Genomic DNA, 15,700 nt, shown 5'->3' with positions numbered 1-15,700 from the left:
CATCCAAGCTCAAAGCTTCCGCGCCAAAGAAGAAACCCTTATCCGGCTCGGAGTGTGCGGCCTTCCAGAATCCACCCTCCAAAACCCAGGTGATGTGCTGTCCACTTTGCCTCTCCTTGGTGGCCCAAAGGTGTCACCTTGGCACAAGGCAAACCGGTGATAGGTGCGTGGTGCAGGCTACCGCCTTCACATTTCGCTAGTTCCCGGATTTGCTACACCCAATCTGTGGGTTTAGGAACCAGGTAAGGCAGCTTAGTTGTATAACGCTAGGAACATTCAAGAAGTGTGCCTCCAGCGCCTTCTGCACCCCTACAAGAAGACAGGAAGGGGCTCGGACATCGGAGGGGAAGGAGAATTCGGGGCTGGCGGGGTCTCAGTTTGGGGGAACAGTTTCAGGTAGACACGCTGGGTAAAGTGCGGGTCCTTTAAGACGGGTGCGGCCGACTTTCCTGGGAGCCGGAACGCCCCGCCCACAGGCCCGCGCGCCGTGCTGACGCGCCCTGCACGTGGGGCGGGGCCACGCCCACCTCGCGCGCCGCTTCCGGCTCTGTCTAGGATTCCGCGCCTGCGCACTGCCGCCCGCCCCGCCCCTGTGGCCGCGGCAGGAGCGGGAGATGGTGCTGTCGGAGTTGGCGGTTCGCCTCAACTGCGCCGAGTATAAGAACTGGGTGAAGGCGGGCCACTGCCTGCTGCTGCTGCGCCGCTGCCTGCAGGGCTTCGTGGGCCGGGAGATGCTGGCCTTCCACCGCGGCCTGCTCGCTTGCGCCCCGGGCCTGGGCCCTGGCGCCACCTGCGGCTCCAGGTGCTGCCCGCGCGGCCGCCAGGTGAGCATCCGGGGCCTTGACCATTGAGTCCTCCCCCGCCCCATCCCCCTGCCTGTCCCGCCGCCGCCCCCCCCCCCCCCCCCGTTTCGAGCTCAGTGTCCCGGGCCCTCCGTGGTGCGGGGCTCAGATGCCCAAATGCCTCTCCGTGCCGCGCCCTGCAGTTCCAGCCTCAGTGCCCGCTGTGCGCGGAGTGGAAACGGGAGATCCTGAGACATCACACCAACAGGAACGGGGACGTGCACTGGGGCAACTGCCGGCCGGGCCGCTGGCCCGCGGACGCCTGGGAGGTGGCCAAGGTGAGCACCTGCGGCCTGTGGGCCGGGCGGGGCGGCGCCGGGGCGGGAGTCACCGGAGCCCGCACCTCACCCACAGCCCCGAGGAGCGGAGCCCCAGGGCTGGCGTCGGGGCGGCTCCGGGAGGCTTGCTGCTGCCTGTCCGCGGCCTGGGGGCATGGGAGTTGCTGCTCCTGCTTGCAAAGCCGGGGCCGATCTGCGGGGGAGACGCGGGGACAGGACGGAGCGGGGGTCCCGGGCACAGGCCCCGGGGGGCCGCATGAAGTGCGGTGTGGAGGGGAAGCCGCTCCGCTCCTCAGCCCGGTTCTCATGTCCCACGAGGACGGCGAAGTGAGCCAAGGCGGAACGGGCTCCAGCACGGAGGCCCCACGCCGTCTAAGGAGGGAAGCCGGAGCCGGGCTAGGCGGCCAGATGGAAGGGTTCCAGGAGACTTGTTTTCAGGTTTTGGCAGTTTGACTGACTAGCCGGGCCAAGTGGGAATTTCTGTTGTTGTTGCCTCTCTGATGTTTGCCAGAAGCCGTGGAGGGGGTGGGCGGCGCAGGCCGCCTCCTGCCAGTGAGCAGCGGGCACAGGCTCCGTGCCTGGGAAGCAGCGATCAGTCCCAGCTCAACCGCCGTGAGTGCCGCGGGGCCAGCCCGTTCCCTCCCCTCCAAACTGAAGCTGAACTGTCTCAGCACCCAGACTGGTGGCTGTCAGGGTCCCGTAAACCCACACACCTGCACCCGCGGCCCCTTTTTCTAAGCCAACTCCTCTCACCTAGACAAGAAAACACCCTAAACCCCGTCCTCTCCAGTGACGTTTGGTCTCTGTTGCTGCTATTATACCCTTGGGATTCTCTGGAAGCACAGGCCACCTGCTCATGCCACTTGGTGTTGCTGCCACCTGCAGACCTTCTAGTTCTGATTCCCCCCCCCCCCCCTTCTCCCTTCTCTGAACTGCCTGATGGCGCCATCGCTGCTGCTGCTGAGAGGAAGGCTCTCACAGGGAAGCTGACTGGTTTCACTTTCCAGTTTTCTTTTCTTTTGTTCATGAGCACCTTTACTGGTTTATTTGTTTTTCCCCCCGCTTCCCCCCCCCCCCCGCCCTTTTGGCAACCATCAGCTTGTTCTCTATCTCTATGGGTATGTTTCTATTTCGTTTTGTTTATTCATTTGTTTTTCTAGATGCCACATATAAGTGAGATCACATGGTATTTGTCTTTCTCTGATTTATTTCGCTTAGCATAATGCCCTCCAGGTCCATCCATGTTCACAAATGGCAAGAAGGAAACAGAAACACTAATTCAAAAATATTGTACACTCCTAGGCTCATTCCAGCATTACTCCCCTGTTTCCCCAAAAATAAGACAGTGTTTTATATTAATTTTTTTCTCCCAAAGTTGCGCTAGGTCTTATTTTCGGAGGATGTCTTATTTCCGGGGACACACGGGTAGTACAAGCTAGATGAATGGATAAAGAAGATGGTGTGTGTGTGTGTGTGTGTGTGTGTGTGTGTGTTGTACACACGGAATCTTATTTGGCAGTTAGAAAAATGAAATCTTGCCGGGCCAGGGTGGTTCAGTGGTTGAGCATCAACTCATGAACCAAGAGATCACCAGTTTTAGAGAAGAGGGAAGGGAGAGAGAGGAACATCAATATCAGGTAAAGCATTGATTGGTTGCCTTCTGCACGCGCCCTGACCACAGGTTGAGCCCCCAACCTTTCATTATATGGTGCTCCAACCAACTGAGCCACACCGGCCAGGGCTCCAAGCATGCTTGCTTCATCTCTCCGGACTCTCACTACCCTCTTTGTGCCTGCACGGTAGCTAGGAAATCCTCCTTCTCGCCCTCTCTGCGTCACACACTTGCCCTCCTTTTTATTCCCTCTCTTTACTCCCTCACCTAAAGCCCTTGGGGGGCTTTCTGATGCCCTTAGAATAGATCCCAGCCCCCTTTCCAGAGCCTTGTTTATTTCTCCACCCTCTCCTCCTCCCTCTCCATTTCCTCCTCCTCCTCCTCCTCCTCCTCCTCCTCCTCCTCCTCCTCCTCCTCCTTCTTCTTCTCAATGTGGACACATGCGGGAGGCTGCATGTCACACGTGGAGCACACGGTATGCGACATGGCTTTAAGGAACAGCTTTCCGAGGCAGTAGGCCCTTCCTGTTGGCTTCCGTTTCTGGAGAAAGGGAACGATGGCTAGAATAAAATGCCATTGCGCGAGAGACAGGTTCACCGTGGCGAGAAAATGCCAGAGCGTGCCTTGTAGTGGCAGGGAAAACCAGACCTGGTCTGAGGCCACTGAGGCGCCTCTAACCGTTTTCCTCTCAGCAACAGCCGGAGTAATGAGCAGAGTTTCTCTTTCCTTTTCTTGGAATTCATTATTGATGCTCTAGCTCAGTGGTCGGCAAACCGCGGCTCATGAGCCACATGTGGCTCTTTGGCCCCTTGAGTCTTCATATATATATAGTTGATTTTTTACAGAGAGGAAGGGAGAGGGATAGAGTTAGAAACATTGATGAGAAACATCGATTAGCTGCCTCTTGCATACCTCCTACTGGGGATGTGCCCGCAACCAAGGTACATGCCCTTGACCGGAATCAAACCTGGGACCCTTCAGTCTGCAGGCCAACGTTCTATCCACTGAGCCAAACCGGTCAGGAGGCCCCTTGAATTTTTAGCAAAGGCCAGCTGAGGAGCACCCTAATTAAGATAATAACAATGTACCTACCTATATAGTTTAAGTTTTAAAAGTGTGGCTCTCTAAAGAAATTTTAATCGTTGTACTTTTGATATTTGGCTCTGTGGACTAAGGAGTTTGCCGACCACTGCACTAGCTATTTCTCTGCTAGCCTTTGTAGCATCCATAACAGGCTTCTTTCAGAGGGTGGCATATGGTGGCTGTCAGATTTAGAAAGACGGGGCTGGTACTGGCCACGGACCTTCTGATAGGGACCATTTCTGAATGACATGAGGCTCAGGTGTAGGGTCCCCCACCATCAGGAACACGGTCCTGACCCCCCCCCCCCTTCCCGGTGCATTGGCGTCTCAAGCAGCCCTGTAGGAGGCAGTTCTGTCGCTTGCCTACTGAAATGTGTTTGTTTTCAAGGGAACGCTGTATTTTATTTCGAGTCCTCATTGCACGCAGTTTCTCATATGTCATCTTTTCCAGTCCCTTGGCAGGCACGCTCTCCTGAGCTGCTGAGCTCGGTGAAGTTGTTGCCTTCAGATGTAAATTTGGCAACGTTTCAGGAAAGAAATGTGCCCCAGCCTTGCTACAGCGCCATTTGGGGGCTTGTGCCAGAAAATGCTGTAAAAGGCAAGATCGTGCTGGAACAGGCCCTCTGCTGTCATCTAGGGCCGTGGTCGGCAAACCACGCCTCGAGAGCCACATGCGGCTCTTTGGCCCCTTGAGTGTGGCTCTCCCACAAAACACCACGGCCTGGGCAAGTCTATGTTGAAGAAGTCGCGTTAGAAGAAGTTTAAGTTTAAAAAATGTGGTTCTCCAAAGAAATTTCCATCGTTGTGCTGTTGCTATTTGGCTCTGCGGGCTCATGAGTTTGCCAACCACTGGCCTAGGGCCTCCAGCCCCGGAGCTCCATCTGGAACTCCGCAGGCCCTGTCACCCGCACCACCAGCAAGGTGACAGCCAGCGTTTCGGGCCTGTTCATTCACATCAACTTCCTTAATCTGCACAACACACTTCGAGGTTCATGAGAACGTTACCCCGTTTCCTGATGAGGTCTCTGAGGGCGAGGACCTTGGCCAAGGTCACACAGCTGTCCCCCACACTCCCAAGCCCACAGCCTTGCCTTTATACTACTGTACTGAGTTTCCTCAAGTCCTACTATCTAACTATTGTTTAAAATTTTAAATCTCCTTCTTTAACAACTCAGCCACTGACGCTTCAGTAAGGACAAGAAAGAGGTGCTTTCTACCCGTGTTTCCTGCTGACATGCTATTAAGAAAGTGCAGGAAACCAGCTGTGTGACATGTTAAGTGTCTCTCTGAGCAGAGGGACTGATAGAACAGCCCTTCCATTACTGCCCTGCCCGCTGAGCTGCGCCCTGCTTCCCGGCTGGTGCTTTGGACTCACGAGGCTCTCACTTGAAGCTTCACTGAGAGAAGGGCAGTCAGCTCTTGGGAAGCAGACACGTGGCACGGGCCCCTGTAGCTCACGGGCTTGGCGGAAACTCAGGTGCCCTCGTCTCCCTCCCACAGGCCTTCATGCCCCGCGGACTGGCAGACAAAGCAGGACCCGAGGAATGTGACGCAGTGGCTCTTCTAAACCTCATCAACGCCTGCGATCACTTCCTGGTGGATCGGAAGAAAGTCACAGAGGTAAGAGCCGTCTGATTTCAGCCCACACAGCAGGAGTCAGTCCCGTCTGCCCTGTGGAGCCAGCTGGGAAGCACCCAGTGATGCTGAAGCCGCGCGCAGCCGCAGCACACAGCCCCTCCCCAAAACACCCATGTGCAAAGAAACCTAGACTTTGCTGCCGAGCCGGCACTGCTCAGCGGGATGTGGGGCTCACATGCCGTCCCCTGTGATGGCCAAGATCTGCGCAAGCATGGTCAGGAGCCTGGCCTGTTTTTCGTTGGCTAGCCCGGCCAGTGTGCTCAGTGGTTGAGTGTCGACCTATGACGCAGGAGGTCACGGTTTGATTCCCGGTCAGGGCACCGGCCCGGTTGCAGGCTCCATCCCCAGTGTGGGGCGTGCAGGAGGCAGCCAATCCATGATTCTCTCATCATAGATGTTTCTCTCCCACTCTCCCTTCCTCTTTGAAATCACTAAAAGTCTTTTTAAAAAACTTTTTTTTTTAATTTAATTGACAAGACCAAGCTACATAGAACTGGAGAAAACAGGAACACTAGTGAATAAAGGCCAGAATAGATCACTATGTCAGATTCCTTGGAGATTTAGACAGACGTCTCTCTCACAGAGAACAGCTCTGCGCAGTTATTACTCTGAGGGCACTGAGAGGGTGCGTGTGAATGGAGTGTTTATAACGGAGAGAAGATGCATGGACATTCTGCTGGGTCGCCAGCGGCTAGAAGGACTGAGAAGCCTGTGTGACATCAGCAGAGACAAAAATGATCGCAGTGCGGAATTGACCCCTGTGCTCGCTCCTCACAAAGATCGGAAGGCTTTCCGTGCATTAATGAACACATCGGCAGCACCGTCTGTCTTAAAGCACACGCTCCTCTTTCATCATGGTTTCTTTCCCTGATGAATTGATTATTCGAGTGGCAGGGGATTGAACATAGCAAAAAGCCTTTCTGCAACTTTTCTTTTAAAAATAAAAATGGTTTGTTCTTTTTATGGATTTCAGGAAGAGGGAGAGGGAGAGAGAGAACCATGGACCGGCTGCCTCCTGCATGCCACACACTAGGGATCGAACCCACAACCTGGGCATGTGCCCTGATAGAAATGGAACCACGATCACCTGGTTCATAGGTCGGACGCTCAACCACTGAGCAAGCCGGCTGGGCTGCAGCTTTGTTTGGAACTACAAAAATGTCAGTTTACCCCGCTGTTTGACTTTGAAGGCTTTTACCGTTTTTCGTCTTTCTGCAGGTGATTAAGTGTCGTAACGATATCATGCACTCTTCAGAGATGAAGGTATCTTCTGTGTGGCTTCGGGATTTCCAGATGAAGATCCAGAATTTTCTGAATGAATTCCATAATATCCCAGAGATTGTGGAGGCGTACTCCAGAATAGAAGAGGTAAAAATTAGGTTGAACACTTCTGGCATTAAGAACTAAGGGGAACTCTAGCCCGTTTGGCTCAGTGGACGGAGCATTGGCCTGTGGACTGAAGGGTCCCGGGTTCGATTCCAGTCAAGGGCACATGCCCGGGTTGTGGGCTCCATCCCCAGTGTGGGGTGTACAGGAGGCAGCTGATTCATGATTCTCTCTCATCATTAATGTTTCTCTCTCTCTCTCAATAAAATATATATATATATATATATATATATATATATATATACACACACACACATACATACACACACACACACACACACACACACACACATATATATATATATATATATATTTTTTTTTATTTTTTTTTTTTAAAGAGCTAAGGGGGGAAAGTAGCCACAGTCACTCATTTAGAATTGGAAGTTTATTAGGTTTAAATGAAATTTTAGCATGTAAACGGTAAAACATGTTGATATGAAATCTAGAACTGTACTGTGTTAGGAAGCTTTTCTGTGGTCACAGGATGCTATTAAAATGGGTCCAGTCAGTGACCATTCGTTGTGAATGAATTCTTGGAGTCATCCGGTGGAACATCTTTTCCATTCATTCAGTTCCCCTCTCTGTCCGCTGTTCCAACAGCTGCTGACATCGGACTGGGCCGTCCTCATCCCCGAGGAAGATCACCGAGATGGCTGTGACTGTGACTCCGGCGTTTACCTGAGTGAGAGCCAAGTCCATGAAATCGAAATGGAATTTCTCAAGGAAAAGCTTCACGAGCTTTATCTTCAAGCAGAAGAACAAGAGGTGTTGCCAGAAGAGGTAAAAAAATGAAAGTACTATCTCCTCTGTGTGAGTAAACAAACAGACGCCAGGGAGGAAGAGGAGCTAATTTTAGCCCATTACCAGCCATGTTTCTGATTTATACTGCAAATCCCTTCCAGAAACGAGTACCCCTTTGGCGCGGATGAACAGTATCTTTAAACCGTTCTTTTCCCTTGGCCAGCACAGTTCAGTGCCTGATGCCTGCCACAGGGTGGAGCCACACGGCGAGGCTGCCACAGCTCCGAACGGCGGGGCCGGAGTCTGCGTGGGGCGGGGGTGGGAAAGGCTTCCTGGGAAGGTGCCGTGGAGCTGGGACTAACAGAATCGGCTCCGTGTGACAAATAGGCATTTTTGGCAGAAGGAACACCACCTGTCAAGGCATGAAAACAGCTTGGGCCCAGCCTGTGTGGCTCAGTTGTTGTGTCGACATATGAACAAGGAGGTCACAGTTCAGTTGCCAGTCAGGGCATGTGCCCACGTTGTGGGCTTGATCCCCAGTAGGGGCACGCAGGTGGCAGCCGATCCATCATTCTCTCTCATCATGGATGTTTCTCTCTCTCTCTCTCTCTCTCTGTCTGTCTGTCTCTCCCTCTCCCTCCCTCCCCCCCCACCCCCTCTCTCTTCCTCTCCCTCTTTTCCCCTTCCTCTTTCTGAAATCAATATTTCTCAAAAAGCCAGAATAGGTTGGGCCTGGACAGTGACAGGGTGAGCTTGGGAGGAGGCGTGATGAGATGTGAGGTCAGGTAGGTTGAAGCCATATTTGGAAAGGTTTTCTGTGCTTCACCCAGGGGCTGGACCTTATTTCCGAAAGTGGTAGAGGGCGACAGTCTGGTTTTTTAATCCTCGGCTGAGGGTGCGTTCATTGGTTTAGGGAGAGAGTGAGTGGTGCTCCCTGGCACACCAGGGTCATGTTAAATGATGAATGAGACTGAGTTCTGCTTTCCAAGTCCCTGGGCGTCGTCTTGCTTTGGTTTAAAATGCGCGGAGCCAGCCCCACTTCTCTTCCCGCTGCTGCTTCCAGAAGCAGGTTGTGTAAGAGGAGGCAGCCGGGGGCTCCAGATCTCAACCGCAGCGGTGTCTGGGGTCCCCTCTTCCCTCTTGAGGGAGCTGCGGTTCTTTCCTGTGTGTGTAACAAAGAGCAAAGCACACCGGCAGCAGCACACTCCCGCCAGCAGTCTGAGCCGCGAGCTGCGAGGGAGCCTGGCCATCACTGATCACAGTCCGTGCAGGACCCGCGAGGCGGCAGCCCTGGAGCAGGCAGCCCTGGAGCAGGCAGCCCTGGAGCAGGCAGCCCTGGAGCAGGCAGCCCTGGAGCAGGCAGCCCTGGAGCAGGCAGCCCTGGAGCAGGCAGCCCTGGAGCAGGCTCTGGCGGGTGTGAGGCTGCCCCGCGCCTGGGGCTGGCCGTGGGTGCCCGCGCTCCGGGCTGTGCCTCATGCCTCACTGCCTCTGTGTCACCGAGGAGCTGGCGACCGTACATTTCAAACCCTCATTATCTCTGTTTTCCAGGAACAAATTGGGGTTAATGGGCTTGTTCTCCGGGTCCCAAGCCTCCAGATAGGTTGATAAGTTCTCATTTCACATGCTTTTGTTCAGTGGACCATGGCATTGCTCTTGCTGTTTCCATTGATCAGAATGTAAATGCGGATGGATTGGCATGTTATCTCTAAGAAGTTGAAGGTTGGCTTTCCATGATGTGAGGAACTTGACCTTGTTGAGGAAGTTCAGTCCCGATATGGTTATCCATGCTCGCCAGGGTCAGGCTCCAAAGGCAGATGATTCGATAGACCACCTTTCAGTGGCTCTAAGATGCCACCGTTTGTAAGACACAGCATTGATTCCACTGCTTCTGAGACAGAAAAAAAAATGCTGCCCATTTGTTATAAGATATTCAGTGGTAAGATGCACTCTCATTTGAAATGTTAAAATAGGAAGAAACAGCACGTGCATCCAGGAATGCGGAAATCCGGTGATTATATTATGAGCACAGGACTTCTCCTGTGAGTGTTTAATAAGACCTGCTTCTGGTGTTCGGTAAAGCAGTGGGAGTCGGGGTGGAAAGCCGCGTTGAGGAAGAATGGCTCATGGTGGTAATTTAGTGTGACGGTTCCCAGAATGCCTCATGGAGCTCATGGCAGAGAGAGCTCATCATGTCAATTCTTTTCTGCTCGATGATGAGCCGTAATGATATACACTGAGTGGCCAGATTATGATGATCTCTGAACACATAATAATCTGGTGCGCGCGTGTGTGTGTATTAGAGGCCCGGTGCATGAATTCGTGCATGGGTGGGGTCCAGCCAGCCTGGCCAGAGGGAGGGGACATGGGCAGTTGGCCAGCCTGCCTGCAGGTGGAACTCCTGGTCGGGGAACAATTTGCATATTAGCCTTTTGTTCTATAGGATACACCCAGAGTGGCCAGATGATTATGCGTTCAGAGATCATCCTCATCTGGCCACTCAATGTATAACGTTATCAAAGGGGCTCCCCTGGAATACACTGTGCGTGTGTAACTTGCGCTCTGCTTCAGATCCGCGGGGAGCAGCAGCCGGCCAGCTCCCCGGGGACATGTGTGGCGTGTGGCCGCCAAGGGCCATCTGCCACAGAGCTCGGCTGCCACCCAAGCGCCCTTCGCACGGCCCTGCTGGCCACCATGCTCTGCTTGGCCCTGGCAGTTGAAAATTCAGCAGAGTAAGCGGCTAAAAACAGGGGAAGAGCTGGCGCCTTCTTGCAATGCATTCCTGCTCTCAGAAGCCCCGTGAGGCCCGCGCCTCAGAGCGTGTGTGGCGCCCAGACCCGCCAGTGTGGCCCGGGCTCTGCGGGGAGGCCCTGGGGGTGCTTCCCGAGTGCTCCCCGGTGCGGTGCCCGCGGCGTGCTGTGTGCCGGGGGTGCTGAGCTGGGTGATCTGCATTTTCCGTGTTTATGGGTTCCAGATTTCTCCTGTAAAGCCCAGGTGTCCTCCAGGAGCCGTGGGCTTGTTTCCAGCCGCGCCATAAACAGCTCCGCTGAACGGCGGCCATGTGCTTCCTCACCGCCGCCGCCCCTCCTGCTCCCCGTTCCCCGGAGCGACAGCCACGGCCCACTTCCCGTCCCCTATCCCTGGCAGGCATCACCCCGCACCGCTGGCTCTTTCCTGCTCACATCACAGTCCCCTGTGTGCTTGCTGAGTGCCCCCTAGACCTGCATCAGAATGTGCACGCTGAAATTTAAGGGCCACCTTCCTGCTAGGGGTAGGGCACTCCACCACTCTCCTTCATTAGATTTAGATCCCCCTGGCTAGCTTTTAAATGAGGCCAGAGTTTCCCATTTAAAAACTTCATCAGCCCTAGCCGGTGTGGCTCAGTGGATAGAGCATTGTCCTGCTGGCCAAAGGGTCCCAGGTTCAATTCCTATCAAGAGCACCTCGGTTGCAGGCTCCTCCCCAGCCCGGGCCCTGATCAGGGCTCATGCAGGAGGCAACCAATCGGTGTGTGTCTCTCACATCGATGTTTCTCTCTGTCTCTCCCTCTCTCTCCCACGCTCCCTAAAAATCAATGGGAAATATCCTCCGGTGAGGATTAACAACAACAAATAAGCCCTTGGTGCGCTTCCGGGCTGCTGTTCTGCGAGTGCTTGTGTTAGGTTAAGTCCTGGAAGTCAATGTTGCTAGTGGGAGTTTAAATTGCTACCTCACCCTAACCAGTGTGGCTCAGTGGACAGAGCGTTGGCCTGCACACTCAAGGGTTCCAGGTTCGATTCCGGTCAAGAGCATGTACCTTGGTTTTGGGCACATCCCCAATGGGGAGTGTGCAGGAGGCAGCTGATCGATGTTTCTAGCTCTCTGTCCCTCTCCCTTCCTCTCTGTAAAAAATCAATAAAATATATATTTTAAATTGGTACAACCTCAGTAGATGGAAGATTTGGCCCAATCTAGCCACGGTTTCTGTCTCTTGGTGGACACGTGAGCAGGAGCCTGACTTGGAGCTGGGAGTTTTCCCTTGCATCCCGGGCCCATCAGAGTCTCTGACTGCACTTGTGTGGTTTCTCTGCAGATCCTGACGCGGCTGGAGGCGGTGAGAGAGTTTCTGAGCAGCAATGAGGATCTCAGGAACGGCCTTTCAGAGGACCTGCAGAAGCTGGACGGCCTGTGTCTGCAGCATCCAACTCTGCATTCAGAGGAGCCTGCGGGGCAGGCAGCCGCAGGGGAGGCCTGAGGTGAGTAAGAATAGAACAGCCTCGCCCCTTGATGCCGGTCTCTGTCGGGTCACAGGGGACGGACACACAGTGTCACCCAAGGCTTCCCTGTCCCGCAGAGAGAAGGGCCCCGGCCTTGGTGCGGGTTCTCGCGCCAGCTTTGTGCAGCCGCAGGTGCCGGAAGCTGCTGGTCTGGTCTTAGTGAGTCAGTGTCAGACCGTAACCGGAAGGCAGGGCAGCCCTCAGGGTGCCCACGGTGCCCAGCTCTCAGCTGTGTTCACAGCAACCTGTTACTCCATAGGAAGATCTCATTAAAATGAATAACTTCTTCCCCCTCAGATAAAATTAACGTCTCCTTTGATTTCAGGTTGCCCTTGGGCCAAGCCAGACCTGTCCTCTGAAAGTCAGCACGACTCCTCCCTCAGCGCCCTCCTCTGTGCAAAAGGGAGACCTCCCGGAGCACTGCCCCCAGAGGATGCCGTCTGTCCCCGAGCGCCCCTTTCCGCCTTTGGGCGTATTGCTCTAGCCCAGCGGTCGGCAAACTCATCCGTCCACAGAGCCAAATAGCAGCAGTACGATGGAGAGCCCCATTTTTTAAACTTAAACCTCTTCTAACGCCACTTCTTCAACATAGACTCACCCAGGCCGTGGTGTTTTGTGGAAGAGCCACACTCAAGGGGCCACCGAGCCGCATGTGGTTCCCGAGCCACAGTTTGCTGACCACGACTCTATACTCATAAGCAGAGTGTTGTGCGAGCTATACTGCCCAAAAGATGTTAGATACGGTACTTTTAAGCCAAAACTGTCCTCCGGGGTTTTTGGAGTTTGCTTTTGTTTTGTTTTGTTACATTTAAAAGGTGCCGTTCTTTTCTGGTCCTAAACTGGCTGCTGAGCACAGGCAAGGCTGGGCCCCCTGCAGACCCTTCCTGCCACGCCCCTCCTTCCTGAAGTGTGGCTGTGCTGTCTCTTAATTTATGAGGAGGCCCAAGGCGCGAGCTGGGTGTCAGAGCCGAGACAGAAATCCTTTCTGGAAGAAGGCGAGAAAAAAATGTCCCCAAAGGCCATTTCCTAGCCATTTCCAATTAGTCATGGAACTGGTGGCCTGAGGCAGTAGGACAAGAGGGTGGGTCCATGCTGGTCAGGGTGGGGCTAGAGAACAGTGCCTGACTGACCAAAGGGGCGGGGGGGGGGGGGGGGGGGCGCAGCTCAGCGTCACAAGCGCATGTTGGGAAAAGGTGCCCAGGTGCTGGCACTTAGGGAAGGAACTGCCTTGGCAGCCACAGCTTCCGCTCACTTAGCTCCCATGCTGAGCACCAGCCTGGCCTCTGTTCGGCTGAATAGGAGGGTCACATGAAGATTACATGTCAGTTACGCTGTCATCTAAGCCTTTCTCCTCCCTCTTTAGGAGATTTAAGAATTACTACATTCTTAGGGAATTCATTTTCTTTTCAACAGGTTCACAAACTCATTCATACTTCCTCCATTCCTACCCAAGACTTCCACTCTGACTGTGTCCTGTGTGTTCCTGAGCTGTGACACGGCTGTCCGGTTCCAGCTGTGGTGCTTAGCTGGCCATGTTGCCTCTGAACCTTCAGGGACAGAATTGCCACGGTCCCCGCTGCCCAGGGCCTGGCCGCCTGGAGGAGTGGCCAAGTGTAGCTGAGCTCTTGCTTCCTCGGCTGCCCATCAAGGATGTGATCTGGCCCGGCCAGTGTGGGTCAGTGAATAGAGCATCAGCCTGCAGACCAACGGGTCCCAGATTCGATTCTGGTCAAGGGCAGGTACCTTGATTGCAGGCTTCTCCCTGGCCCAGGCCCAGGCCCAGGCCCAGGCCCTGGCCCTGGCCCAGGCCCTGGCCCTGGTCAGGACTTGAGCAGGAGGCAACCAATCGATGTGTTTCTCTCACCTCGACGTTGTTCTCTCTCCCTTTCTCTTCTACCCGCCCCCCCCCCCCCAAAAAAAAAAAAAATCAATGGAAAAATAACCTCGGCTGAGGATTAACAAACAAAACAAAATTTTTTTTAAAAGAAAAAAATTTAAAAATGGTTATGATCTGTAGAGAAGCGGCAAGGATAGGGCGGGTGTTCAATGTAAATATTTTTACATTAAAAGGCACTAATGTAATTTTATAAAACTAAGATATATGCAGATGTGCCTGTAACTTCCCTCTTGGATCTTTCTTGTTACTCTGTATTTTTTTTTGGGGGGGGGGGTTATGTTGTGTTGGGTTGGGTTGGGTTTTTTTGTGTGTGTTTTTGGTGCTGAAACGGGTACAAACCATGCTCTTTGGTCTTTAATCTTACATTTTCTCTCTCCCTTCATTTTATGGAGTTCCTTGAGAGGACTTCAGTAGTAAACAAAAATTTTCATCCATCTTAAACTCCCCCCAAACGAAGAAACCCTGCAGTATTTTCTAGCTTCGAGACATAAGATACAAAACTTGGCATCAAATTAAGTCTTGATTCACTAACCAATTTTAGACCTCATTTCCAACTTTAGGGACTTTGGGGCTATGGACACCTGATTTTCATATCTCTCACGTGCAGTTAGCTTTTCCTTATCTACTCAAACATTTATCAATGTCAGCCACGTGCCAGGCATGAACAAATGCAGATGTGAGGATTTTAAAGGCACAGCCGATGGCCTCTGAGATTTCACCTCCTGGATTTAATGTCCGCTCTGGCAAACTACGATACTGCTCAGAAAACTATCCTGGCACATTGGATCACACTGAAATGGAAACAAAGGGAGACATTCCCAGAGAAGGCTTACAGCAAAGTGGCGGACACAGGGACATGGCCTGTGGGCCTCCTACAAGCCTGTGCGTGTGGGAACAGTGCGCACCGAAGGGTAGTCCCAGAATTGGCAGCGGGGGGGGGGGGGGGGGGCAGTTAAGTGACGGCACAGCCATGCTGCGGTGTATCATGCAATGGGAAAAGAGGATGAGCAAGTGCAGTCCTCTGGAGTGCTCTCTGAGCCATGAATGAGAGAATCAGACTGTGAAAAGCAGACTGTGAGCAATGTGTAGCATGCTATAAAACTTTTGAAATAACAGGTCTGGAAAGGGGTGTTTTCCCCAAGCATTTTGGCTGTTGCCTCTGAAAGGAATTGGGGTCGAGGGGTGGTTCGAAGAACCTGGGCCTTTCTACTCTGTATACTCCCATGTGAAACTTTTTTTACAACAAACATACACTTGCGTCCTTTGTCATTGTTTTTAAAATTTTATATTTCATAATAAAGAGACATGAACAATATGAATCCAAACAGAGTCATGTGTCACATTTCCTGTAATCTGTCCCAGCCTCCTTTTTTGTGGGGGTCAACTCCACCTTAGCTGTCAAAGTCAGAAGCAGCCCTGGAAGTGGCTGCTCCCCCCTCGCCCAAAGCTTTGTTTGATCTCGCAATGCCTTGTTTTCATCCAGCAATACTGTGCTCTCAGCCTCTCCCTGGGACACGATACGGTGGTTCATGGTTGTGAAAGAATTAGAGGAGCCCGGCCGGTGTGGCTTAGTGGTTGGGCATCGGCCTATGAACCAGGAGGTTATGGTTCCATTCCCGGTCAGGGCACATGCCATGGTTGGGGGCTCCATCCCCAGTATGGGGCGTGCAAGAGATAGCCGATCCATGATTCTCTCATAATGGATGCTTCTCTCTCCCCCTCTCTGAAATCAATAAAAAATATATATGTATATATGTATATATATATAAAAGAATTAGAGGAGAAAAATGGTTTTAGTATTATATACTAAGTGGCCAGATGATGATGATCTCTGAATGCATAATAATCTGGCCACTCAGTATATATCCTATATAATAAAAGGCTAATTGTCCCCTCAACCAGGAGTTCCACCAGCTGGCAGGCCGGCCAACCACCCATGTCCCCTCCCCCTGGCCAACCTGGCCAGACCCC

The 15,700-nt window shown here is 53.1% G+C and overlaps 1 protein-coding gene across 3 annotated transcripts; it reads left to right on the top strand.

The window, feature by feature from the left end:
- The first annotated feature begins 565 nt into the window (after positions 1-565).
- LOC311614999 (uncharacterized protein CXorf38) lies at positions 566-13,738 on the top strand. Of its 3 annotated transcripts, none has more exons than XM_084870121.1 (7): positions 568-824; positions 986-1,120; positions 5,315-5,434; positions 6,671-6,820; positions 7,439-7,618; positions 11,649-11,811; positions 13,246-13,738. In XM_084870121.1, the coding sequence occupies exons 1-6, from the start codon at positions 615-617 to the stop codon at positions 11,808-11,810; spliced, it is 957 nt and encodes a 318-aa protein (XP_084726247.1). In that variant the 5' UTR covers positions 568-614; the 3' UTR covers position 11,811; positions 13,246-13,738. The 3 variants fall into 3 exon arrangements, with proteins under 3 accessions (XP_084726248.1, XP_084726247.1, XP_084726246.1); XM_084870120.1 differs by having other exon boundaries at positions 12,158-13,738; XM_084870122.1 differs by lacking the exon at positions 986-1,120 and having other exon boundaries at positions 566-824; positions 12,158-13,738.
- Positions 13,739-15,700: the final 1,962 nt, after the last annotated feature.

The sequence above is a fragment of the Pipistrellus hanaki genome (assembly GCF_964339955.1).
Source record: "Pipistrellus hanaki genome assembly, chromosome: X".
Lineage (NCBI taxonomy): Eukaryota > Metazoa > Chordata > Mammalia > Chiroptera > Vespertilionidae > Pipistrellus > Pipistrellus hanaki.
The sequence above is the reverse complement of the archived record's forward strand: the minus strand, read 5'-3'. Positions and strand labels throughout refer to the sequence as shown.